Genomic DNA, 27,417 nt, shown 5'->3' on the forward strand with positions numbered 1-27,417 from the left:
CTGTCATTTCTAAAGTGTTTCCTCTGTGCCAAACACTGTGAAATGGACTCCCACGTTTATTAACACTCCTGGGAGCCTTTCATCCCCGTTTTTACAGAGCAGGAAGCTGAGTCTCAGGGTGGCAGCACAACCTGTTGGGATCTCAGAGCCAGCACGCAGCTGCCATGGCAGGCCAGGCCTTTCTGTCTCCAAGGCTGTTTCTAACCTCCTTGCTATGCTGACCCAATCGGGGTTGGGGCTCTTTCAGAACACTGTGGTGGAGTGGAGGGAGGCCAAAGAAAAACAGGTATTTATTGAGCATTCACTGTGGGCCAGGCACTGTACAAAGTGCTAGAACCACAGAGGTGAAGAGGTAGCCCTGCCTTCAAGGAGCTCACAGGCCAGTGAGGGAGGACCCGAGGTGGGACTGAAAGCATGGCACAACGTAAGTGCCGGACAAGCAAAGTACAAAATGTGAGGGGAGCACACAGGAGGAGCCCTGGACAGAATGAAGGGTTAGAAACTGCTTTCTGGGGGAGGTGAAGGCCTGGCTGAACTCTGAAGCAAAGAAAGGCATTCCCAACAAAGGGTAGAGCTTGTGACAGTTCTCAAAGGCTAGACAGCGAGTGAGGGGGCTTTGGGGATGGCATGTAGTTCAGTGTGGCCTGTAGGGACCATAGGAAATGAGGCGGCTGGAGGAGGCCCATGGGGTTTAGACCATGAAAGGCCCTGGCTGCCATTGGAAGGGGTTGTTCTTTCATCAGAAGGTGATAGGGAGCCACTGAGGATGTTGCCAAACATTTTTAAGACTTGTGACTTGTGGAATCATTAGGAGCGATTACTTGCGGGGGGGGGGGGGCAGGGGGGGCGGGCGGGTGCAACTTTTTGGGTATAGCAAAAGACCCTTCTATGGTATGATTTGGGTTTCTGTGCAGACACTGCAGCTCGGGTGCAGTTGAGAGAGATCTGAAAGGCATCCACCGCAAGACTCCTTCAATGGGTTTTTGTACTTTGCTTGTTATAAATTGATTCCGGGACTTCATTAGTATGTCGCTGAGATGAAGGGGGCAGTGGTGTTTTGGCTTGCGCTGCCAGGAGGAGGGAAAACAAGATTCCGTGGTGCCGCAGTTCAATCACGCTGCTTACAGAAGCGGGGCCATGAAAGGGTGGAGGAGTGCGTCTTTGATACTGGCAACCCTGTGGCCCTGTTGGTGCTACAAGCGAATGCTTAAATTAAAGGTTGGAGCCTGCTTTCAAGTATTGACTATCGAGCAGAAAGCTCAGCCCACACTCATGCACTTACTCAAGCTTGTTAAAATAAAAATGCACTCTCGGCTAAGCTCATGTCACAGCCAGTGTAATTATTACATTGGCGAGGGTTGTTTGAATTGGAGTTGCTGTAGCACACGTTTATTTTAAGATATGCTTGGTAATTTATGTATGTTAGTCGAGACTCATGCCCAAACCGTGAAGAAGGAAGGATTCCTGCCAGCTGCCTCTCAGGTCGTTTCTCCTTCATGTAGTCAAAACAGACCCTCGGCACTGGGCAGACTTATCCAGAATAGAGGTGATTTGACTTCTTTATCAAAGGATCAGCTGCTTAACTCACTGAGCCCTCACTGGCTAGCGAGGATAACCATGGCATTGATTGGGGTTTTTTAATTGAATTTATTGGGGTGGCATTGATTAATAAAACCATACAGATTTCAAGTATACAACTCTAAAACACAGCAATTTTCAACCTTTCTCATCTCATGGCACACTTAAACTAATTACTGAAATTCTGCAGCGCACCAAAATATATATATTTTTTGCCAATCCACCAAAAAAATGATGTAATTTTTATTGATTTACCGAAAAAAATAGTAATTACCTGCCCTTTTTGCTCCAAAGTGACTTTTTTAAAAAAATAATCAAGTGCCTATACTTGTATGTAAGGATTTTGGGTACCAAGAATTAACCCATCAGACACAACCTTATTATGTGATGTGACCAATAAGATGCAACTCTGTTTTATGACCTATACATTTATGGTTCAAAACAGGGCATTCACACCGACAGCTATTGTTGTATTGGCTGTTGTCATATTTTTATTTGACAACCTAAGGGAAAAGAGGTCCGTGTTTCCTGACTAAATAGTCAGCTATTGCATGTTTTAAAAATTCTTCCGGCACACGGATTGAAATTGCTGGTAACGCACCATCTGCATACTGCATCCTGCGCTCACCACCCAAAGCCAAGTCTTTTTCTACCATCATTTACACAGTGGATTGTTTTGAGAATTCAGTGAGATAATATATTTAAGGTGCCTGGCCCATCAGCAAGAGCTTCATGATGTATTTTGATTATTGATATCTATAGATAGATTTAAAATGGTGGGAAGGGGCATGACTTAAATGCCACTCTTTTTGTCTGGCTACCAATGATAAAGGCAGGACAGTCCAGCTCTCTGTAATAGCTGCTAGCTTATTATACATTTTTGGTTGTACTCCCCGCACGTCTTGTGGTGGAATATGCCCAAATTACTCAAGTTTTGGGAAAAGCTGCGAAAGACTATGCAACCATGAGATATCATATTCATTTTTGTGATTGGTTTCTCACGGGTTTCTTCCTGCTCCTTGACATACACATTTCTAAGTCATCCTCCTTCTTGCCCTGGATTGGCCATGAGAAATGCAGACAGCATCTTTGCAACAAATGCATCCACTTTATACCCAATAGCTGCACTTCTTTCTACATTTAAAGCTACTCAACTTTAGGATCCTGAAATTCAAATCACGGGTATTGAGGAACAGAGGAGAGTACACCTAGTATCTTTTCTGCAGACCTGTGGAAGCTCATGGAGGGCACATAGAGGTTGGACCTCCCTCCCCGCATCTCCGAGTGCTAGGATTCCTGACAGCTGCGGATCCTCTGGTATGTTTAAGTCAGGATATGGTTCTATTTATATCAATTACCCTCACACCCTATACTTTTGCAAGGATTGTTACTTTTTAACAAGGTAACAGAAAAACGGTGAGGACAGTTTATGTGTTGGCACAGTGTTCTGGTGAGTGAGTTTTGATAACTTCCCCAGTTGGGAGCAGAATGTTGATCATGGGAGGTGACATCGCTAAAAACAGCAGCCCCTTAGCTTGTAGGGCACAAGCAACTTCAGAAGCCACCTACTCCAATCCGTTTACTTTACAGATCTGGTGGTTGGGAGAATAAATCCCAGGGCCAGGATAAGTTGTGGCTGGTTAAGGACCAGGATCAGTTCCCCTGCTCCCCTGCCACAGTGTTCCCCCTGCTTTATCTAAGAGTGAGGCGAGGAGTACACATGTAGTGTTACCAGATTAAGAAGTGCTGCCAGTGATGTGTTAGGCCCGTTTAGCTCTTCAGTAACTAGGCCAGACATTTTTATCAAAAGATCCACTTATATCATTATTTGTATTTACATAGAAAGGGGAGAAATTCCAGCTAAGAGTAAGCACAGAGACCCAAATGCACCTGACGCTGGTCCTGTCATAGATTCAATTAGGGGGTCACGTTTCAGTATTCTTTAAGCGCACAGGAAAACACAGGAAACCACTTCAAATTCGCCGTCACGATGAATTCAGTTCAGACTCTGAGAGCAGCCAACAGAGCAGGGTCCCTTCATGCTGAGTATTGTGAAAATCTCTCCCTGTTGTTTGGGGGTCTCCCTGGGGTCTCCCTGCAAGAGGCACATCGAAGTTCCTCTCCTTCCTCCTGCCCCTCCTCCCTCCTGAAAAGAGGAGTGAGGGTCCTTTTATCTGCCATTCAACCCTGGGCACAAGGCAGGATGGAGACAGAGCCGGAATACGTGATTAACAGTGATTAACATGGTAATGTACTTCATCGCATGCGTAAGATCTTAAGAGGGTCCTGAGAGTTATCTGGCCCAGGCCCGTTCCCGTTACTGCAGAGGAAAGGGAAATTCAGAAAGGTTAAGTGGCTGGCCCAGCGTCGCACACTTCACAGCAAAGCCAATTTCAGAACCCTGGTCTCTTGACTCTCACTCCAGTGCTCCAGCTACTATAACGTGACCCCCTAATTGAATCTATGACAGGACCAGCGTCGGGGGTACAAGATGAGGCTCATGGAAATTTCTCTAAATAGCTGTTGAAGAATCGTCATTAAAGCTTTCCATGCGTTTTAGCATCTCCAAAGGGCGACAACTTGTTAATACGGTATCTATCGTATAAAAAGCTTGTTATCGTCATATCCAAAAAGGAAAGAACTTTTCCTCTATGTTTAGTTAGTCGGCAAATATTTACGACGTGCTTGTGCGGTATTTGTGTAACCTGTGGTCCATGATCAGGTATCCTCTCTCTTTCCTCTGAGTCTACCAAGCAGGGGATCCTTGGATCTGTCCCCTTCCCTCCCTGCTGCCTGAGGATGTCATGCTCACATAGTCTTAGTTTCTCTGGTTTTCCTATCCTTTTAATCTGGTCTTTAAATGTCAGTCTGTGTTCTCTTCTCTGTGGTTGGATTTTTTTTTTTTTTTTTTTTGCCAGTGTGGGTTTCTCCTGTTTATCTTGCTCTCCTTTCGCTGACGTATTTGCATCTCTTTAGCTGCAGTTAATATCTGCTAAATCAAACCATAGTGGTCTGAATGGCTTCCATTGATTGGTGAATAAAAGGATGCTTCAGCTGCCCAGCCCTGCTGTCTGCCCATTCTTTGTCACCAGTAGGTTTAACTTACTCAAAACCCTCCTTGTCCTTGTCCCTCTTTTACCCCTGTATTGTTCATCCTCCCCCTGTCCAAGCCGGCTCACCCTTTTGAGCTGCCCTTACTGTAAACAGGATCTCTGTTTTGGTGGGTGACTGCTGTTTCATTTACTCATTAGTTAGTGAATAAGGAGACCAATTGTCGTTTCTCTTTGCTGTTGTCCTGTTTTCACTTTTAACCATCCACCCCTGTCCCCAAAGTGTCCTGAGGACCAGACTCACTGTTGACATAGGCTAAACCAGCGGTTGCCAACCTTTCGGACTTCACAGACCACCAGTGGTCCGCAGACCACCAGTTGGCAACCTCTAGGCTAAACCATATTGAGCACCTACTGTGTATTTGCTGAGCATCCTTCAGAAGACTTGGATTTTGTAAAAAGGAAGGAAGGAAGAAAGGAAGGAAGGAAAGGAGGGAGGGAGGGAGGGAGGGAGGGAGGGAGGGAAAATGAAGCCTTTGGTTTCTTTTGAGAAGGGTTGCAAAAAGCCACTTTCATTGATTAATTTAATTCGACCAATTTCCTATATATGATATCTCTCACCACAGAGAAATAGATTCTATATGCCAGAAGAAAAAGGTGTGAAAAGACACTAACCGCAAAAAATATAACTTTGTAAGTCATATCATCAGCCTATCTATTTTACACTCCAGGAAATGCCATAATCTTGATAGCTTTTTCTTAGCGCAAAACCAATCCAACCTGAAATCCATCTGAAAAAAATATCAAAACTCTGCAGTCAACTTTTACCTACTTCTTGGCTTTGTCATTCAACAACTGCCCACTCCTCCCCCACACAAAAAAAGAAGCTTTTCATTTTACTTATTCTAGGAAAACATACAAAATCTCATGCTGACAGTTTGCTACTAGAACAGTCATGCTTAGATTCTAGGTAAATGTGTATTACAGGAAAAATGAAAGAGGCTTTCAGATGCGTGAACTTAGATGGCAGACGCCTTAGAGTTGGAGGCCAGGAAGCCCTGGAAGGTGGTCGGAAGTGTTTGAGACTTTGTTTGGCCTGCTTCCAACCTCCCAGGCATTAGCAAGTCATGCCATCCCTGGCGACACCCAGACGACCTCGCACTGCCTTGTGCAGAAGAGGCTTCTTCTGTCCTCAGAGGCATCCTGACACCGCACTTGGCCAGGGTCTGTGAATGGGCAGGTTGGAATCTTGCGTGTAAATCATGCAAATCCCTGCTTCTTTCCCTCAACTACATCAGTCAGAGAGCACGTGGAGACAAAAGCCTTGACTGCTGTTCCATCCATGGGGGTATTCGAAGGTTCCCACAAACCAGAGAGGCCTTTGGCACTTATTTTGGCATCCCACTGAGGCCGCCTGGCTATTCCACCTCCTTGTGGTTGGGGCAGCCTTTGCCTCTGGCAGGATGGAGAGGCGCATGGGGCAGAAGTTAGAGCGGGAGGCATGAGGCATCATCCTGTCCATTTCCCAGCAGAACACCACTCTCCCACCCAGAGCTTATTTTCCTGCAAACCCTCATCCCCATAGAACTGTGGTTCTCAACTGGAGGCTAGTTTGATCCCCAGAAGACATTTGTCAATGTCCAAGACTTTTTAGATCAGTGGTTCTCAACCTTCCTAATGCCGCGACCCCTTAATACAGTTCCTCATGTTGTGGTGACCCCCAATTTCATTGTTACAAATTGAACATAATTAAAGCATAGTGATTAATCACAAAAACAATAGGTAATTATATATGTGTTTTCCGATGGTCTTAGGCAACCCCTGTAAAAGGGTCGTTTGACCCTCAGAGGGGTCGCGACCCACAGGTTGAGAACCGCTGTTTTAGATGATCACAGCTAGGAGTGCTACTAGCACCCAGTAGGGAGAGTTCAGGGATGCTGCTAAACATTCTACAGTGGCCACGACAGCTCCCTTGCCACCACCACCCCCTCCCACACACACTATAATAAAGATTTATCACCCTAACCGGTTTGGCTCGGTGGATAGAGCGTCAGCCTGCGGACTCAAGGGTCCCAGGTTCAATTCTGGTCAAGGGCATGTACCTTGGCTCCGGGCACATCCCCAGTGGGGAGTGTGCAGGAGGCAGCTGATCGGTGTTTCTCTCTCATCGATGTTTCTAACTCTCTATCCCTCTCCCTTCCTCTCTGTAAAAAATCAATAAAATATATTTTAAAAAAAAGATTTATCCAGACCAAACGTCAATAGTGTTGAAGTTGAGAAATCTTGCCATAGGGAATGTTCTTTACCTCATGTTCATCCTGGGCTCCTCACAGACGATACCTGCATTTTCAACTCAAATACACTTTACTTGAAAGTACTTACCTTCACTCTTAAATAAAGGAATAAATGGGAAATTTATTTACATGAGTACCAAAAAAGGGGGAGAGTAATGCATTAGCAAAAGAGGCCACAGATAATCAATATGAATTAACTCATTTAAGTGAATTCATGCTATCTGCAATGGCAGAAAGATTCTTGCTGGTGAGAAAAGACCTGTCTTTAAAACAGAAGGCAGAAACCCAAATACATAGTGTCCCTAGGCAGATGAGAGGAATGTGGCAGATAGAAGAGGCACCTGGACTACACATGCCATATGGAGGGAGCCACCTCTCTTGGTTCTGTTGCCAACTGTTGCCATTGAGAATAACTGGTCCACCATTGCCAAGTCTTTTGATTTTTCAAGAGAATCTGGAAATCTGAACTTTATTATGAAATTCCCTGGTTATTAATTGTTAGAAACAAATTTAAATGTTCATAAGCTTTGTGTGGTTGAACATTGGAGAGATGAGACAAAAAATTTTAGTATATGGATCTGAATAATTAAGTTAATAAAAACTTTATTTAAAGCTTTAAGTTAATAAAACCTTTAGAAAATAAGTTCAAACTCCTTAGAGTATTCAAGACCCTTGCCAACCTAGCTTCCTACTTTACAACCATTTGCTCCCCTTCACTCCTTCCTTTGAGACACAATGAGCCCCTCTTAGAACATACCATGCATGTTCATACTGGGACATCTGCCTTGCTTTCCCTCATTCTCATCTCAACTTTTGCCACCTGTTGAACTGTGATATTCATTCTTCATGGCCCATCTCAACTTTGCTGTCTATTGATCTATTGAACTGCGATATTTTATCTCCATGATCTTCCTGAATGCCCTCAAAAAATCTGGTCTGTTATATTACATTATTTTGATCTTTACAACTTACCACATATTGATGTAGTCATCCATCTCTCCTACCTCAGGTAATATATACAACTGGGAGGCTAGGAATCCAGCCTTATTCGTTGTTCTTTCCTCCATGTAAACTTGGCTTTTGATAAATTTAAATCACCTGCTCCTTAACCACCCACTAGTGTGCACTGTGGTTAATGCGACACTTTCTGCATGTTATACTCAAATTTTTCCTCTTCCCTTTCTACGACCAAATTTTTTAAAAAAATAAAAACATTAAAGTAATGGAATTATGATTTTTTGCATCATTTAAGACCTTTTAAGAGAAAAAGTAAAACTTGAGAGATGAGTGATACTTATTAAACATTTGAAATAGCATTAAAATAAGTATTTTTATACAGTTAAATATTTGCGTCTATACTTAGATGTAGAAATGACTACTCTTTGAACTTGAAGTGGAATTTGAACTGTGCTCTCCATAATTATAATAATCATATATTTCTTTATATACAGTTGGGCTATATAGACATTAACCAATTAATTCTTGATCACATGGCCTAATAAGAAGACTTTCCTTGGTAACCTATTTTTAGAGTGTCCATGTGAGTGTGTGTTAATTATAGACCTCTCTTATTAACTTTGCATCTGTTACCCAAGTGCTTATTGAACAATTTACCAACATCAAGGGGGTAGGTGGTCAAGATACTTGTATTAGAATTAACTTTTGTTTTTTAGGCCAGGAGATGAGTGACATTTATAAACCCTTTCAAATACCTGGCCTGAGTCCAAGGACAATTCATTTTCTTTAAGTGTTTGAACGGTTGTTCAAGGGGGTGTGTTGACTTTCTCAGCAACAATAATAACACAAGCTGACATTTAGTGAATCTTCTTTATATGCCAGGCACTGGGCTAAACAGTCAAAGTGCATGGTCACATTTAACTTTTAGCAACTCTGTAAGTAGAACTGTTGTTATCTCCCTTTACAGGTGAGGGGAACCAAGAGTCAGGGAGGTTAAGTGACTTCAAGATCACACAGCAGTGGCAGTCATGATTGAGCCTCTCAACCATGTCTCCACAGCTGTGCGGTATACCCCTTGTAAGCATGTGTATTTCTCAGATGTTCAATTCATTGTTTGGACATTAATTCACAGGCTATAGGAGAGTGTGTGGTGACACGCATGCTCAGGTTAGGAGGCCCACATGCGAGAGGACAAAGTGAGAGTTGGATCCAGGCCCAAGGCAGACTATGAGAATGCTTCATCCAATACTGAGTGCCATGTTTCTGTTCAGGTCACACGTAGGCCATTGTTACCTGTGTGTGTACTTGTATTGGCACAAATTTTCCAGTGACCACTAAGAATGAACCGCAGTGAACTAGAGCTTGTATCCTCTGATAAACAATGTCCGTGATGTAGCCACACAAGAAAAGCCATGTTTTGAACCTCATTCTCATCTCATCCCATAGTTCAATGAGGGAGTCAGTTTCTGAGTAGCCTCTTTCAGGTGTACAATAAGAGCTGTCATTTACTGAGAGTCCTCTCTCCCCTGAACACTGTACTATCTCATTTTGTTTTTAGAATACCATGAGGTGAGGTTATTGGTAAGACCTCTGTGCTACCCATGAAGAAACTGAGGTTCAAGGAAATTTTTTCTAAGATCTACATAAGTGGCAGACAGGAATCCTAAGTGGTTTTGACCACTGCAGTAGTCGATAATATATACATATGGGTTAAAATATCCTAAGTTTCCCTAATCAATCTCACAAGATAGACTTCATGTTGAAGTCAAGTGAGATACCTTCCAGTTAAGAGCCTGTTTAATATCCTCTATCCATCAGTATAAATGCACACTTCAGCCAAAACCAAAAAGTGGAATCCCATGTGGAAAACTGCAGGTGTATCTAGTTAGACAAAGAAGCATACTAGTAAAAGACTGGGCAGTTGTCCGGCACTCCTAGTATTTGCATAATCAGGATCTTGGACATGGTAGATGCTAAGCAAATATTTGTGGTTTGCTTTAGTAACAGGCATTTTTGTCTGAATACTTGAATATTCACCTCATTTTGGTTTTGCTTTGGTAGACTGACTCTGCTCACTTTGGGAGCATTTCAACTTCTACAGATACAGTTTTGGATTGACATTTATTTTTCTCCTGTTTTGTCTGACCCTTTTACAAGTGCATTGGCCCTAGCCAGGTAGCTGAGTTGATTAGAGTATCATCTCGATATGCCAAGGTTGTGGTTCAATCCCCAGTCAGGGCACATATAAGATCAACCAATGAATGCATAAATAAGTGGAACAACAAAGCCATGTCTGTTTCTTTCTCTCTCTCTCTCTCTCTCTCTCTCTCTCTCTCTCTCTCTCCCTCCCTCCCTCTCTCTCTCCCTCTCCCTCCCCCCTCCTTTCCTTCCTCCCTCCTTTTGTGTGTGTGTATGTGTGTCTCCCTCCGATCCTCTCTCTCTCTCTCAAATCAATAAATAAATTTTTAATTGCATTGGTATTTTACAATTTGGAATCTATTACATTATGGAAGGGCATCCAAAACCTTGGGAACCATCTTGTGTTTGAAAGATCTTCCTCAAGTTTTCCTGGATCTACAACACTGGGTAAAATTCTTGCATTCATTTCAAAGTAAAGAGTTTAACATTTTCTTATCATAACAACTATAATTATGTCTCAGTTATTTATAATTAGTGTGTATTTCCTAATACTAAAAAACAACATAAAACTCACCATGTATAGAAAGACGTAGTTTAAAACATCATGTGTGTGCTCATGTGTGTATGTGTGTGTACACAGAGGTGTACTTTACTAAAGCCTTGATTATCTTCTGGAGTAAAGGCTGTGAATACATTTTTTTTCTATATTTTTTTAAATTTTGTTCAGTAAGCCTGTGTAACTTTTAAATAGAAAACAATTTTTAGCCTAAAATTACAGCTAAATATTAGCAGCTACTGCTAAGGGCAGATTGACAGATTGCCCAAGCAGCCACATTAGAGGGAGGATCACCACTTGAATATAGTTATTAAGCATAAACATAACAAAAATGGAATGGCAGCTCAGTTCCTGTGTTAATAAACTATCAAGGGTGTGACAGGGGCAAGCTGACCCTGGTTATATCACATGAATTTGACTATTTCAGAAAGCACTCTTGAAAACAAAAATAAACAAAACAAAAAGAAGCAATTAAAAAAGAAAAAAAAAATTAGAAAACCACCCTTGTTACTCCCTGTTTTTTTCAAATCATTTTTTACTTTTCAATTACAGTTGACATACAATATTATATTAGTTTCAAGTAACACCCCAGTGATTAGACATTACATAACTTACTAAATGATCATCCCAATGAATCTTGTACCCGTATGACACCATACATTGTTATTTGAATATTATTGACTATATTCCTATGCTGTACTTTACATTCCCATAACTACTAATTTGTATTTTTCAATCCCTTCACCTTTTTTACCCATCTCCCAAACTCCCCTCCCATCTGGCAGTCATCAAAATGTTCTCTGTGTTTATAACTATGTTTCTGATCTGCTTGTTTGTTTATTTTGTTTTTTAGATTCAATTGTTGATAGATATGTATTTATTGCCATTTTATTGTTTATATTTTTATCTTTTTTTTTATTCTTAAGGAAAACCCTTTAACATTGCATGTAATACTAGTTTGGTGGTAATGAACTCCTTTAGCTTTTTCTTGTCTGGGAAGCTCTTTATATGTCCTTCAATTCTAAATGATAGCTTTGCTGGGTAGAGTAAACTTGGTTGTAGGTCCTTTTTTTCATCACTTTGAATATTTCTTGCCACTCCCTTCTGGCCTGCAAAGCTTTTGTTGAGAAATCAACTGACAATCTTATGGGAGCTCCCTTGTAGGTGACTAACTGCTTTTCTCTTGCTGCTTTTAAGATTCTCTCTTTGTCTTTAACCTTTGACATTTTAGTTATGATGAGTCTTGGTATGGGTCCCTTTGGGTTCATCTTGTTTGGGATTCTGCATTTTTCTAGACTTATATGTTTATTTCCTTCACCAGGTTAGGTAAATTTTGTGTCATTATTTTTTCAAGTAGGTTTGCAAGTTCTTTCTCTCTTCTCTTTCTGGCACACCCAGGATGTAAATGTTGGTACACTTGAAGTTATCCCAGAAATAACTATCCTCATTTTTAAAATTATTTGTTCTATTTTTTGTTCTGATTGGGTATTTTTTGCTTCCTTGTATCCCAAATTACTGATTTGATTCTCGACTTCATTTTCTCTACTGTTGATTCCCCTGTAAATTATTCTTCATTTCAGTTAGTGTATCTTTCGTTCCTGACTGCTTCTTTTTTATGGTATCTATTCCTTTTTTATGCTGTAGAAGTGCTCACTAAGTTCCTTGAGTATCTTCATAATTTTTGTTTTGAACTCTGTATCTGTTAGAGTGCTTGCCTCTAATTCATTTATTTCTTGTTCTTTCACTTTGAAATTGTTTCTTTGTCTCCTCATTTTGGAAGCTTCCCTATGTTTGTTTCTGTGTACTAGGTAAAGCTGCTATGTCTCCTGGGTTTGGTAGAGTGGCATAATATAGTAGGTGTCCTATAGGGACAATGGCTCAGCCTCCCCATGCACCTGAATTGGGCACTCCAGGTATGTTCTCCTCCCACCCCCACCATGTGGACAGTGTACACCTTCCTATTGTAGTTGAGCCTTGATTGCTATTGACAAGCCAATGGGAGGGATTTACTCCCAGGCTGATTGGTTGCAAGGACTGGCTGTGACCACCATGGAAGACCAGCTGTGCAGGGGCCCATCCCACAAAGTAGGACTTAATTTCAGTGGGCTCTGGTGCCAGCTGAGTTCACCCCTTGAGTATGTCACTTGTGGAGATTGTTAGGTGGTACTTGGACATGGTCTGAAACTGTCCACTGAGTGTGCTAGCTCTTGAGCCTCCCAGGAGGTGAAGGACAAGGTCAGCCACCACCTGTGTTCTGCCCAGGGCTATCAGCATGAGCTACAAAGCTATATGAGGATGGCTGATATTTTTGCTGGGCTTTGAAGCACCCGGGAGAGGCCAAACTACAAATGATGGCTAACTGCTGCTAATGCCGGGTCTGTGGCCACTTAGTGAGAGGTACAGGGCATGCTAAGACCAGATGCTGGGTTTTTTTAGAGATTTTAGGAAAGTCTGAAGCATGAGCCACTGGAAACAGCTGGGTAGGATGGGGTCTCAGGAGATCACCAGGGTGGGATGAACACTGTGAGCCTGGTTGATAGAGACTCAAATATGGTGCCCACCTGCTGGTTCTGTAGGGGAGGTCTCAGAAAAGGAACAGTGACCTCTGCCAGCACTTTTGTCTTGGAGAAAACTGCCCCTCCAGCTCTCGTGTTGATGCCAAACAATTCAGTTTCTCCCCATATATCCCTGGTATCTTTCTGGCTGCTGCCCCAGCACTGGATCTCAGAGGGAGTGAGTCCAAGTAAGTTGGTGCATGGGCTCTTCAAGAGGAACTGCCTGGGACTCCAGAAGCCCTCCATCTAACTCAGCCACAATCGCTACTGGTTTTTACAACCAGAATTTAAGGGGAATTATCTCCCTGGCACTGGAACCCTGGGCTGGTGGGGCTGAGACTCCTCACTTCTCAGGGGACCTCCGCAGCCAAGATATCCCTTCTGACTTTTATCTGCCACATGTGGGTGTGGGAACAGACTGTTCCATGTCTCCAGCCATCCTGCCAATCTTCATGTGGCTTCTTCTTTATATCCTTAGTTGTAGGACTTCTGTTCAGCTTTCAGGTGGTTCTTGATGGTTGTGCTGTAGTTTAGTTGCAATCTTGATGTTCTCAGTGTTTTTCAAAGTGACATACATTTTAACATATAACCAGACTACATTCTGTGGCTGAATGATAATTTTCAACCTAAACTGCCTGAAGAAGTCAGTCAAATTCTCTAGAGAGATTGAAATTTAATGCAGTCTCATAGGGAACAGAATAAATACTTGTTCTGATAAACGTTTTTGCTTTGCCCAATATAGAATACAAATGGTTAGTTGACATGGTCCAAAAATGAACTAAAACTACAAATTCAAATTATTCACAAACTGCTTGTTATAACTCAAGTAGCTTCCTTCAGAAAGAGCAACTATAGTAATTTTTGACTATGTATAATAAAGAAAACAAAAAGTAGCCAGAATTTAGAAAGGATACATATTTGGCTTGGAATATTTAGGGGGGGGGGAGCATAAAATTCGTTTAAGTCATATTAAATCAATTAGCCATTCCTTACAACATATGTACATGATGACATTGAGAAAAGATCAAGAAACTTTCTCAAACTGAACAAGCTTTGGAAAATTACCAAAGACCATAATGCAAATAACAGAAAGGTGATTGTCTTACCCTCTGGGTGATTAGTCACCATTTGCACCTTCCTAATCCAGCAATACTTTACCCAGGATGAATCTATCTTCTTGTAACCTCTTCTATCAGGGAATATCTGAGAACTTAGGAAGTAAGCAGATAGGCCTTTGGCTGCCAAAATAGAGTCCCAAAGTTCAAGCTGGTGCCCTTGACTCAAAGGAAATCCCTGTAGACCCAATGTATCCTACTTAAAATGGTTTTTACACAGGTCCTCTGACAAATTTTGGTTATCTGGTTAGGTTCCAAGCACATGGCTAATTCTAAGATGAAATATTAGTTATAAATAAAGAGGCCCTCATTAGATCGAGCATATGACTACAGATGGAACTCATAAAAGGGGGAAAAAACTATTTAAAAAATCAACATAATGGACATTTAGTTTGGGGGCAAAATGTCATCTAAATCTTAGAAGGCCCTCAGAGTATTACAGCATATATAATAATCTTGTGCTTTTGGGGTAAATTTCTGATAAAGTTTTAAATATTTTATAATAACACTTCATCATCAGGAAAGTCAATTATGTTCAGAATGCTCTCAGAGAAAAAATAAATGTCATGATTTTAGAAATATTTCATAAAATATACTTATGATATTACCTCCTTTGTTTTGATCTGCTTGCTTGGATAAAATTTGAGCTATTTGAAAATTCAGCTGTCCCAAATTACTTACTAAGGCTCTAATCGGCTCAGATTCCTGCTCTTTGCTCTGGTGATACTCTAAAAACATAATGCTCACAAAGGTTTCTGAAGTTAGGAGAATTTACTTCATCAAATTTGTTGAGAGAACTATCTAGAAAATAACTTATATTTGTTTCCAATTTGCAAGATGTTTCTTTTGTAGCCCTAGGGAATGGTGCTCCTGATGAACCCTGACAGACTAGAGGAGGGAGGACAGAATTTCCTGTTTATCCTCCCATCCCAGAATTTGTAACAGTTGACTCTGGAGATTTAAACTCAAGCAAGGCTGAGCTTATATCTCATTACATAGCAGTACAAAGTAACTTAGCCAAAACACACTGTTCACTACCCTGGCCCCTCCACGTAATCATGACCTCTGTGATTCCTGCTCCTTCCAAGTAAAGGCCAAACCATGTGTCATCTTATGCATCCTCTTCTAGTCCAGAAAGCCCTTGCTCTCTAGTTCCCAGGTAACTGTAACAGTTGAGGTCTTAAGAAAGTGAGTTAATTTTGCAGAGCATTAATGCAGATTCTTCCAAAGCAACTTGAAGTTCAACCTTCACAGAATCTGAGTACTAGGCAAAAAGAATACAGGTAGTAGAAAATTGTTGCTGCCAGAAAGAGTAGGAGAAGAAATTTCTTTAGAGTAATAGAGAATAACACATATCCAATGACGGTGGGATAAATCAGAGAGTAAGAGTTCGCTATTTAAAGAATATTTATTGGGTACATATTGCAGTTCAAGCATTTGGAGAGATTCAAACATTTGGGGAGATTCAAACATTTGGGGATGATGTAGGAATATATGCTTCAATAAGTCTCTTCCTTCTCATTTATCATTGAATTGGGGAGAACAAACAAATGTTCCTGGAGGGAAAGGGGGTAGGCAATGTATTCACAAAAGGAAGATAAGGAAGTTCAAACTGGATACATGAATGGTGAAGGGCAGCATCTATTGTCATTTGCAAGGTTTCTTCATTTTAGAAGGCTCTGAGGAGGAAGTGAGGTTTGACTTAAAGATGGTGTATCCAGTGGAACCTGAAATGATGAGAAAGGGGAAGCCATGAACTTTCAGCTTAGAGGACCCCATTTGTGCCCAGTGGATGTCATGGGATGCTGACTTTGGCTGCTGACACACATGCATGTTCGCCTACCACACCTTCCCAGAAGTGTGGGGAGCAGTCAATGGCAACATCGTCACCTGCAGAACAAGCAGACCTGAGAAGAGATAGCCTGGACACTCAGAGCAGGAAAAACATTCCCCTAAAATATTTACATGAGTAATATAAAACTTATTTTCAGATAACGGCCTTCTCTGCTTTTTCATGATCTGCTCATAAAAGAGAGGGGGCATGGGAGGAGAGAAATGATTTAAATTCAGAAGTTGTCGCTTAGGCCAGATTTTCCTCCTCCCTGTTTCTATTTATGGAACTATCCACAGCACCTTCAGTTTTGAGAGTAGATTTCATTTGGGGGTGGATAGGGAACCGAGAGCCCCTCATCCACAATTGAGTGGGTCTATATGGAAAGAGAGCTTGACATCAAGATAAGAGAGACTCACACACATAGGGTGCATCCCGTTTTTTTCCTAAGCACAGACTTGAAATGCCAGGCACCCCCAAAGCTTTCATTACAGATACATGAACTCCCTCTGCTGTCTGTTCTTCATTAGGAAGTAGAGGGCCACGGTTTCAAGTAGAAGAGATTCGTGTAACAGAAAGAAGTAGCAGAAAATAGGTCAACAAAGTTGTGACTTCCACAGATGGCTGTTTCAAGATGTGTAAGCTGTGGTTCCACAATCACAGATTCACTTACGAGTACCAGGAGTAAAGGCCGGAAGTGGAAAGATATTTTCTGGGCAGGTGGGAGTGGGGAAGAGGGAGAAGTGGCTTATCATTCTTCTTTCAAATAACTACCACTTAAAGCATCTCTTAAAAGTTTCCTTAAAGTCATTGTGCTCAAAATATGACAGTATTTCTTAGAAAGGAAGTAGAAAAAAATTTCAAGCAATATGAGTGTCCTCCCAACCACCACTGTCCTTCTCTTCCCACCTGTGACTATAATTTCTTTTTCCCTCATTGACCCCATTCTGCTTCACTATCGCAACATGGTGCAATCACTTCGTGTTTCAAACAGTAACCTAACACCAAACAGAATTTTAACATAGCCACGGAGTCTTTTGAACAAGCCTGTGTTGGCAATTATGACACAGGGTAGACGTTGGCAAGTGCTTTCGGAATAATTACAGGGTTCCTCGAGTAGTACAGTATAAATAATTGCTGGTTTAAAAGCATTATTGTGAGCAGCCATTTATACTCAAATTTATATTTGCTCCTTGAAACCAATATACGTCAAGAGTTCCTCGCTCCCGCCCCCACATCCCCACATTGAGATCTCAAGGGCTTTGGAACCTTTTGATTCTATTACACTTTTCACTTAGCAAAGCAACTGCAAGGCATGTCTGGGCTATAGAGTCAATAAGGGTAAGAGTAATGCATTTAATAAATGGGCATGAAGGAAGTAATGAAACTATTCCAGCTCTGGCCACCCGGTGTGCTCCCAGGGTACTGGTGTCCAGAAAGGCCATCTTGGTACAGAGAGAAGCTGAGAACTGCAGTGGTATCACTTTTGCCTGGCAAGTAGGGCAAGCCGAAGAAGCTTATCACCTCCGCTTTGGCTTGTGATGGTGTGGCTGTGGGGCACAGAGGACCGAGACACAGGAAACGCGTGGAGATAATGCAGCTCTAAAATAGCTACAGAGACTTATTGAAACATAGATTTTCCTCTCTGTGGAGGTTTTCATGTTAGCGTATGGCACATTAAAAATGGACAGGTGTGTCCGAAAAACAGGGTGGGAGGGGCGAAGAAAGCCTGGGTGATGGGGGCGGCTGATTGGGAAGGGCTCCCCTCTCCCGTGAATGCTGAATAGAGGCCCTTCTTTTCCAAGCAGGTGACTGTGACCCTATGTGTCATCTCCTTGTCTTTCTGTCGATCCTGGTGGCTTCTCTTACCCAGTATGAGAACTCCCCGGGGATTTTCACATCCTGAATGTTTCTCACCAAAGTAGCTAGTGTTCTAGGATAATGTGTTTTTTTGTTTCAACTGCTGTTCCTGGTTTCTGCTCTCGAAAACCCTCTTAAGCCATATTTTCCATGATTGTTCAGTGCTGGCTTTGGTATTTAAATAAGCCTTTCAATGGGTCATTAGCTCTGTAATTAATTCCAGCTATTTTTAAATGGTGCCTTGGTTATTAAAGAGCTGCCATATTCTCAACAGTCTTGTCTTTCTTGGAGCAACCCTAAGCATTAGCTGATTTTTTTTTTTAGTGCCAAAAATATTGTAAGCTTTTTTCTCCTTTCACAAATATTCCTCATTGATCGGAAGAGTCAAACTTTTGAATGAGGGCAGGAAATATTTAACTATTACACTTCTGTATGATAGTCTTGGGCTTTTATTCTTCTTTCAGATGATCTCAACAAATAACCATCAAGGACGTCCTGTAGGCCAAGTGCCCTCCCCTATGTATTTACTTACATTTTCAAAATCAATATTGGCAAATCAATATTAGCTCCAGAGCTAGAATTAGAGCCCAGGCCACTTGACTCTTAGCCCATTCTTTCCATTTCTTTATGCTTTGTTATATAATATTAACTTAGCTGTTAGGCTCAGTGACACTAGCAGAGGCTTACCAATTCTAATATTAGAACCAGCAAGCCTGGCCACACACCCTTGGCAGATGTCAAAATCAATTTCAGCACAGTGCATCTCAACCAGTATCCCAAACATCCACTGGAAACCCATCTGAATTAGGAAATGAGCTGACACCCACTTGCTACCTTGACCTTATACATAATCCCAGGATAAAGCAGTCATTTCTGGTTCAGAAAAGCAGATGGAGATTAACTTTGATTGTTGAGTATTATCTGAGATCAAGTCAAAATACCAATAGCTCATTTAATAATAATAGCAATAGCGGCTACCATTGTGTGCCAGGCACTGAGCTAGTTGCTTAGATGTATTCTTGCATTTGAGCCTCATAACACCCTGTGGAATAATTACTCTTATCTCCATGGTACAGATTAGAAAATCATAGACTGGAGAGGTTAAATAACTTGCCCATGATCTCTGAGCTAATAAGTGGCCGACTTAACATTTAGGCTCCCATCTGTCTATCTCTAAAGCTACTCCTGACATCTAAGCACACACAGGGCGCCCATGTGAGGACTACTTTTGGGCTAGCCCTTGATGTCAGAAGAGTAGTTACCATCTTTCTCTCCATGAGCGTGTCCCTTCCCCCTCCCTCAGCTCCCATGGCCTTTTTTTCCTAATCCTGTGAATTCCTTTGGCATCTTTGGGTTGTAGGTTCTCATAAAAGTGGTTCAGAAAAGAATGCTTGCCCCCACTGGTCTTATTATTTGTTTGTTTCATTTTATGATAAATTAGGAATCCTTTAAGTTATTTTGGTTCTTGCCGCAGAGTTTCCATACTGGGAGAAAAACTTGCTTAGGGCTGTCTAGGATAGCTTTAACAACCCTTTCATTCCCTCTAGGGCAGTGGTTCTCAACCTTCCTAATGCCGCGACCCTTTAATACAGCTCCTCATGTTGTGGTGACCCCCAACCATAAAATTATTTTCGTTGCTACTTCATAACTGTAATTTTGCTACTGTTATGAATCGTAATGTAAATATCTGATATGCAGGATGTATTTAGGTGACCCCTGTGAAAGGGCCGTTCAACCCCCAAAGGGGTCTCGACCCACAGGTTGAGAACCGCTGCTCTAGGGTGATAGGGATTAACTAGTACATGCTATAAGCAGGTGATAGGATCCCCTAACCCACTTCTTTGGAGCACCTGCTGTATGTCAGTCACCGAGCTAGGCACTGGGAATAGAGATTGAGAAAGACAGGCCCCTGCTCCATAGACCTTCCATTCTAAACATGTGGAGAGGGCTGGTAGTTACATAGCATTCCAGGAAATGAGAAATGCTCTGAAAAATGAATTCAGTTGTTATACTAGCAAACGACTTGGGAAGAGAGGACTAGGAATGCCTCTAGTGTTTGATTTCTGTGGACCCTAAGACAAATATTAAGGGAGAATTTATTTTTATTTTATTTATTTTTTTTTTATTGCTTAAAGTATTACAAAGGGTATTACATATGTGTCCATTTTTCCCCCCCGCCCTAGACAGTCCCCTAGCCTCCCCTATCCCCCGGTGTCTTATGTCCATTGGTTATGCTTATATGCATGCATACAAGTCCTTTGGTTGATCTCTTACCCCCCTACCTCCTGCACCCCCACCCTCCCCGGCCTTCCCGCTGCAGTTTGACAATCTGTTTGAGGCAGCTCTGCCTCTGTATCTACTATTGTTCAAAAGTTTATAATGGTCTCTATTATCCATGAATGAGTGAGATCATGTGGTATTTTTCCTTCATTGACTGGCTTATTTCACTTAACATAATGTTCTCCAGTTCCTTCCATGCCGTTGCAAATGGTAAGAGTTCCTTCCTTTTTAGAGCAGCATAGTATTCCATCGTGTAGATGTACCACAGTTTTCTAATCCATTCATCTACTGATGGGTACTATTAAGGGAGAATTTAACTTAAGAAGCAAGTTAAGCTTCTGTAGCTCTAAATATGGCTGAAGTGCACGTGGCTAGGTCTGAGACCAGGGAAATGTCAAGTGGACACAGGTTCATTCCAGGGTAATCTTCCTGCGTGGTTCTCCCATCATTTTTCTGATCTGCTGGGACCTCTCTTCGCCCTTAGTTGCCCAGCATTCTGTCTGTGACACCAAAGGGTACTGCCTCTCCTAATGTGAACCATAAACTATCCCACTTGCTGTCCTCAAGGTCAGCCCCCCCACCCCCCAGCTGCCAAGGCGTCAGCCAGCCAAGGCATCAGCCAGCCACCCTAATAAACTAACCTCTTCCCACTTCTCTCAAGTGAGTGATTTCTGTTGACCCTGGTTCTACTGTTCCATCTGTGAAATGGGAGAGCTGGTATGTTGGGAAGATGGCAGGAGAATGAGCCATGTGGGTGGTGGCCGCTCCTGGGTTTCACCCCAGCTAGGTAATCTCAAAACAATCACTTTAGCTCCCAGAGCCTCAGTTGCTAAAAAAAAAAAAAAAAAAAAAAAAAAGAGGGGTCTGCTTGAGTCATCTCAGAGGTCCTTAAGGGTCAGAAATCTGTGATTTGAAAGGGTCATTTAGCTCTTTAGGGCATGCTAAACAAAACAAAAGCCATGATTGTCTAAAGCTAAGGAGCTTCGGAGGAGGAAGAAGGCCAGCAAGGCTCATTGCAAGGCAGTAGATGGTTCAACTTCCCTTCCTGGGGAGAACTAGTGTGGGCAATGGACTCGCATTGCGATTGCTTATGAAATGAAAAAGTGACTCTTCATACGCCCAAATTGTGTTTAATATCTTAAGCCTTCGAAATAGCAGGTTTTAACTGTCAGCCACATCTGCTGACAAGGATGTGGGTAACTCAGCAGAGACCAGAATGAGCCAAAGCATCCAAATCATTTTCTTGTGTAAGTGACCAGCTTCTACTTCTTGTTATCTGTCATTTTACTCCACATTGAGGTCAGAGTGGTAAAGCCATTATGCAGTATACATTTCCTTTTGCTTAAAAGGCATGAGATGATCAAGACAACAGGCTAGGGCACTGAATCACTCTCACCAGCCATTTCCAAATGCTGAAAGTAAATATGTATAGATCTCTTCTGCCTGGGTATATTAATGTGTTGCATATTCCCTGCAGAGCTATAGTTATTACTTAAGTTATTTCATTTATGGAATCATGTGAAATCTCCTTGCAGAAATCTAAATGATGAAAAGGGACTGCTTACTGCATAACTCTCTCGTCTGCCTCTAAAGGTGTTGCCTGAGTGTGACAAAGAGCAAGTGGTCCACACAATGAATCTTTTGCACAATCTAAATTAGCAGAAAGAGCAGCAAAGCCAGCACAGTTCTGCAAAATGCTTCTTTTGTTTTCTCTAAGTGTGGTCATGATTTCACACAAACGAAAACTTATTTTTATAAGCCTGTATTTGGTGTAATTTGAGGTGTGAATTCAGCCATTCATTGCTTGAACTTTTATTATTTCAGAATTAAGGTAGCATTATTTAGACTTCTTCATCTCCTTTGAGTCACATTTTCATTTTTTTTCCGACTGCCCTTGAGGAAAACAAACAACATTAAGAAAGATTAAATTTTTTCCCAATGAAAGCTTATTGTATGGTGACAATAGTTTTAATCTCCTTAATGTATAAGGGAGAAGGATTGATCATTGATAACATTTCTGTTGATATTTTCCAGATACCATTCTGTAGCAAAGTTTCTTAATGTATTTTTGTTGAATACTGTGTAGGGGGAAATCATTGATACCTAGATTATAAGTTTTATGACTTTAAACTTTATTTTATTAAATGACTATGTTTGGGGTTGGGTGTGAACAACTTAAAACATTAAAATTCCCATCAAGACTTCAAGTCTTAGGTGTTCCTCTCCTGTATTTTTACTGGGTCAAAAGCAGCTCAAATATAAGCAAGTATGTCCTTGGGCCATTTAGTTTCAAAAATCCTTATATTTTGTTTTATGAAATGAGCTGCATTGTCTTTGTGATTTAATTGGTGGCTGGGGAAAAATATACACTTATGAAGAAACCCTGGAATCTTACTTGTGGCTACTTCACAAACAAATAATAAAATAGAATTTTATTTTTTTGTTTTTTATATTAAAGATGAGATAGGAGAGAATGGAAAGTGACATTGCATTTTCAGTTTATAATTTGAAAACATAGAACATAAGTGAAATTAAAAGATCACCATAAGTGTATCACCAGATGTCCCACCCTCCCCAACTCAGGCAATCTCTTTGTGAGAACTCAACTTGGAGATTTAAAAATCATTGCAATAAAAATGTAATATTAAAAATGCCATACTACCACTACAGCAAGTATGACAAACATGTGACATCCTGGGAAATTACAAAATATTTTCTTATCCAAAATTTGGTATTCCCCTGATTGAGTGGCTCAGTTGGTTGGAGCATCCTTCTGTATATCAAAAGGTTACATGCAGGTTCAATTCCCAATCAGGGCACTTACCTAGGTTGCAGGTTTGGTCCTCAGTCAGGGCGCATATGGGGTACAACAAATCGATCTTTCTCTCTCTTAAAAAAAAAATCAATAAAAGCATATCCTTGAGTGAGATTTAAAAAAAAAAATGTTATCTTTCTCTTAGAGTGTTTGAAACCAAAGAGTAGAGCAAATACTGTTTTATATTTAGCCTATTCCCGAATGCCTTGTTTGTTTCTTAAATTAATTCATGGACCATGAATGGGGGGAGGAAAATAACAGGAACAACAAAGTACCCTGGTGATATGATAGCAAATACCACTTCCTAATGCTTACTCCCTACCTCAGAAAACAGCTTTATTTTCTTCTCTCTTGTGGACCAGTTGATTGCAGAGCTAGAAAATACAGGGCAACTCTGTTGTTTAATGTTGTACCATTAACTCCACCCACACAGCGCGCTTCATTCTACAACCCTCATAACTTTGGGATGAAGCATGGTGTTTTGTTGCTTGTTTACAACATAATCAGGCAACAGACACAGTACATAAAAGGTGTTACACAGCATCAGACATATCAAGAATACCAGAAATTTGTCTACTTTATCAATAAGACTATGCTAAACTGTACATATCAGGAAGTTCAAGGGAAGTAATATAAAGCTACTCCGATAGTTGTATACTTTTGTCCACCACATTATTTTGAACCAACATTTTGTGCCTTTAAATTTAGTATTTATACTTTTCTTCCGAAGTTTGAGGATTTCATCCTTCACTCTCAATATTTCTCAGAAAGGAACACATCTTCCTGTCAAAATTATTGGATGACTTTGGCAACCTCAGGCCACCTATGAACTGAAAAGTGTTCTATGTGTTGGAGTACCCAGAATGGATCGCCCAAAGGTTCTCTTTAGGGAAAGTACCAGCCCAGTGCCCGAAATGCCGGAGAGTGGAAAGTCCTGGTCTCGGCAGGGAAATGACGGTAGTGTTCTTGGAGACAGTGTTTTCGCATGGCTGACATTAATGACAGCCCGATGCTCTGCACTCACTGAATGTTTTCATTCCAGAAGAGCATCAAAACCACTGAGTCCTTTCAAGTCATCTTCTTTTACTGCAAAACCAGAAACCATGCCGACAACGACTTTCGGTAATAACCTGTGTCCCAGCTGCAGGCTGTATTAAACGCCTTGTCATATAATTTTCTAATTTGTGTGTAGGTAGTTGTAGCAAACAACTTCGTTTATTTCAGAGCATGACATCAGAAAGCATACTTGAGTGCAGCAGCGATGGCAGTGGAATCAGAATTTCCATGAAGCCCACTCTAATTGAACGGTATGGTGAGGAGAAATAAAATATGAGGCTCCGAGTTTCCTCCCAAAGTCATATACATTATTAGGTAATGAAGCTGATTTTATTTTAACAAATGTACTGGGAGGTATGCTCCCACATGAACATTGCTCCTTCAAGGCACTCAACTGGGGAGGCTAATAAATACTTGTGCCAAAAATGCTCACAGTCACTGCCAAAAACCCATATGCAATTCCTCTTCTGGAACTACTTTAAGCTCCTTTAGCAGTGTTTTAATATTTTCCATCGTGGCCATTGTTCTCCTGGAAAACTGAATTCGATTTTTGAAAACAACCAATAGCTAATAGTAAGAGAAGAAATCAGCCCAGGCAATTTTCCTTAAAAAAAAAAAAAAAGACTATAAAGTGACAAACTTGTCTTTCTCATCTCATTGGTACGGAGAACAGTTGCCAAAGAAGTGGTTCAAAGTAGTTTGTGGCAATGACATCACTACTTTGAAGGTCAAGCCTCATTTTGGGGTAGAGACTGATGCCAGTGATTTTATTGGAAGAAAATATTGGCCGTTAATTTTCTTCTTCCAGAAAATTAACGTGATAGATGACAGCAATAACAAAAACAAAGGACATTTGTCCTAGCCAGTTTGGCTCAGTGGATAGAGCATCGGCTGGCCCACAGACTGAAGGGTCTCGGGTTCAATTCTGGTCAAGGGCACGTACCTGGGTTGCAGGTTCAATCCCCAGCCCTGGTCCAGGCATGTGTGGGAGGCAACCAGTCAGTGTGTCTGTCTCACATCGATGTTTCTCTCTCTGTTTCTCCCCCTCCCTTCCACTGTCTCTAAAAATCAATGGAAAAAAATATCCTGAGGTGATGATTAACAAAAAAACAAACCAAAAAAAAGGACATTCAAAGGCAACACAGGAGCACCTCCACCCAAGCAGTAGGCGTCCATTGTCTAGATCACCCTACTCCTGATCATACACGCTTCTGGTTGGATCAGAATTACTACTCCCTGACTAACAAAATTGTACAGCACACAGTGAGTGAGGGCAGCTGAATGGAGGGAGAACCAAAGGGAAACTCCTGCCCAAAAGGACCCCAGAATGGTGACTTCCGTTGTCATAATCTATGGTAATCACTGGAGAATTCTGACTTCAGCCACCAGTTCAGACGTCACTCAGAGGCAGCAGAGTTTGGTCCTGGGACCGCTCCGTGCTTTTACAGCAGTCAGCACATACTTCGCTGTTTCTGGGCTGGGCAGACCTCACTCAGCCATGGGGGTCAAGACAAGGGCACACTGGGAATTCAGTGGAGCTGGTAGTTGTGACACAGAAGCTTTCCCCATGAAATGTCATGTGGAACTATCAATATTTCATCCCATTTCACAGTTCGGTTGTTTGGAGATACAAAAATGAGCTTTCTTAAAGTTTCACTTTTTAAGGTTTGGGAGATGTTACTGAAGAATGTAGGAACTGCTGCTTATTTTCTGGTCCCCGTGCCTTTCTCCCAGGGCTTGTCTGGGCTTTGCTGTAGGTGGGAAAGAGCAGCACACCGGCGTGAAGTGCCGGCAGCCTTTCTGGAGAAACCTCGGAGATCTTAGATCTGCTCATCGGGACCTCACACCCCTTGGCCCACTGGCCACTTATACCCATTGCTGAAGTCTTTGTAACTCACTTCCCCCAATTCAGCAATCACTCTCTCAATACACACACCAGACATTAATTCAAATAACAGTTAATACAAATTTAAATTCCTAGAATATTAAAATACATCATTAGGCTCTAACCAGTTTGGCTCAGTGGATAGAGCATCGGCCTGTGGACTCAAGGGTCCCAGGTTCAATTCCAGTCAAGGGCATGTACCTTGGTTGTGGGCACATCCCCAGTAGGGGGTGTGCAGGAGGCAGCTGATCGATGTTTCTCTCTCATTGATGCTTCTAACTCTTTATCCCTCCCCCTTCTTCCCTATAAAAAATCAATAAAATATATTTTAAAAAATAAAATAAAATACATCATTAGTTTAAGATATTCATTATACTTGGCTCTTAGGGTTTTCAATTTTCTCCTACATCATCCTTTTTGCTCCCCATGGTGAAGTCCACAGGGATGAGGAGTAGAAAACAGTGGTATCAGGTGGGACTGAGGTCTCCTCGGCCCCTTTGCCTCTCCCACAGGTTAGACTAAAGGCAGCCTGATTGCCACTTGCAAAGACTGGTTTTCTCCATGTTAATCTCTTCCTTAAAGCTTCATTCAGGAAGGTCCCTGGAATGACACAATATAAAAATCACACGGATCTTTTAAAACCATTGCTATCACTATACCTAAGATCTCCCGGCTTCATTGATGATGTTGTGTTTACAAAGTGACTTGAACTTTGATATAGGTTCTCAAAGACTATTTGTAAAATTATATCCAAAGAAAACGTACTTTGAACTTGATTAGGAATGTCCAAAAATCAAGAAAGAAAGGAAAGGAGGAAAGAAAAGAAAAGAATAGATTCACTCTAAAATGGACTGTGCTATCTAATTGGCAAATGAAATGTCCCTCTTGCGTACCATTCACTTCAACAGACCCAGAACAGGAGAAAGACTTGCAGTGTCATAGATGGATGAATTCACCCTCAAGAAACATTTTGAAATATTTCTTTGGTAAGAGTTACCTGACTTGCTATTGACAATGGTAAATTTTATGGTCAGGTTATCAGTTCATCTTGCCTAACTGACAATTCAAAAAGCTGATTCCAAGAACAAGAAATTGGCTTCAATAGAAAGACTATTTGTTTATGTTAGAGGGTGGGGATGGGTGAGGACAAGTCAAGCTTATTCTTGTGACATATTTTAACGGATATTTTAAATGAATAATTCCTGTCAGGTGTTAGCTATCTTTCTGATTATTGATGGATGTGTTTGAGGTGTGACTGATTTCTTTTTAAACAAACATACCAAGATTATGCACCCCTCCTCCCCCTGCAAAAAAAAAAAAAAAAAAATCCTGTCCCATTCAGAATTTCAGTTTGGAAGTCTGCACACTTCTTCAAATGATTTTTTCTAAGCCTTTAAAAAATTTTCTTTTAGCTCCATTTCTTGGAATTGCTTTCAGTGACTGCGT

At 41.3% G+C, this 27,417-nt stretch overlaps 1 protein-coding gene across 5 annotated transcripts in view; it reads left to right on the forward strand.

Annotated features, from left to right (window-relative positions):
- The window catches only part of RORA (RAR related orphan receptor A), a 734,689-nt gene that overhangs the window by 651,645 nt on the left and 55,627 nt on the right, over nt 1-27,417 (forward strand). For 2 of the 5 annotated variants that reach the window (XR_009453285.1, XM_059699569.1), the window contains exon 2: nt 23,739-24,152. The exons of 2 other annotated variants lie outside the window; for them this stretch is intronic. Coding sequence is in view for 2 of the 3 variants with exons in the window: in XM_059699569.1 (XP_059555552.1) it covers nt 23,894-24,152 (259 nt within the window). In the remaining variant the exon portion in view is untranslated. Of the gene's footprint in view, nt 1-8,892; nt 8,957-23,738; nt 24,153-27,417 lie in introns of those variants that run through there. One more of the 5 variants, XM_059699571.1, reaches the window with a different exon arrangement.

The sequence above is a fragment of the Myotis daubentonii genome, chromosome 1 (genome assembly GCF_963259705.1).
Source record: "Myotis daubentonii chromosome 1, mMyoDau2.1, whole genome shotgun sequence".
NCBI classification, from domain to species: Eukaryota; Metazoa; Chordata; class Mammalia; order Chiroptera; family Vespertilionidae; genus Myotis; species Myotis daubentonii.